This window comes from Atta colombica, unplaced genomic scaffold (assembly GCF_001594045.1).
Source record: "Atta colombica isolate Treedump-2 unplaced genomic scaffold, Acol1.0 scaffold233, whole genome shotgun sequence".
Classification (NCBI taxonomy): domain Eukaryota; kingdom Metazoa; phylum Arthropoda; class Insecta; order Hymenoptera; family Formicidae; genus Atta; species Atta colombica.
The window spans coordinates 304,879-305,504 of NW_017259331.1; the positions used below are offsets into that span (position 1 = coordinate 304,879).

General features: G+C 38.2%; 1 protein-coding gene across 1 annotated transcript in view; it reads right to left on the minus strand.

Moving 5' to 3' along the window:
• The window catches only part of LOC108688505 (protein AF-10), an 11,167-nt gene that overhangs the window by 1,247 nt on the left and 9,294 nt on the right, over positions 1-626 (minus strand). Inside the window, exon 13 of the mRNA XM_018194801.1 lies at positions 263-425. Within this exon, the coding sequence (XP_018050290.1) occupies positions 265-425 (161 nt within the window). The 3' untranslated portion in view covers positions 263-264. The remainder of the gene's footprint in view (positions 1-262; positions 426-626) is intronic.

Below are 626 nucleotides of genomic sequence, written 5' to 3' on the forward strand. Positions count from 1 at the left end.
AAAGATATAAATCTCGAGATATATGTCTGTACATTGTAAACTGCAATTGACATCACTAAAGTAATTTATTTCTTATAAAAAAACGATTGCCGATAAACGTGGCGTAGAAAAATGTATATCGATTAATATCTTGCGACGAAGCGCAGTTAGGTCTCTCTTGCGGTAAGATTGGGTCCTTTGATGCTGGATAACATATGTATGTGTCAACGAATCTCATTTTAATAATTAAGATTCGCAGCTACCACATCAAGTTTGAATCTACCTTCAGCTGGGCTTGCCTGGTGGCCCATGGCTAGTCGGAGAGGGTCCATGCGAGTGAAGATTATGAACTCCGCCTACTTGATTGCTGGCGAGACTGGACATGGTGGGCTGATACATCGACGGCATGTAACTGCTCGACGATTGTGATGCCGACCTGACAATTAATAAAAATTATATTCGTAATAAGTGATGATGCGTAGCTCTATGCAAGAGCTGTTGACTTGAGTGGTGGCCCGTGGTTAATCAGCAGATTCTAAATTCAATCCCACATAAATATTAGGTGTAGTAAAAAGAAATCCATTATTTTTGCATGAAATTGAATGGAAAAATAATGGATTTCTTTTTACTACACCTAATATATAAAA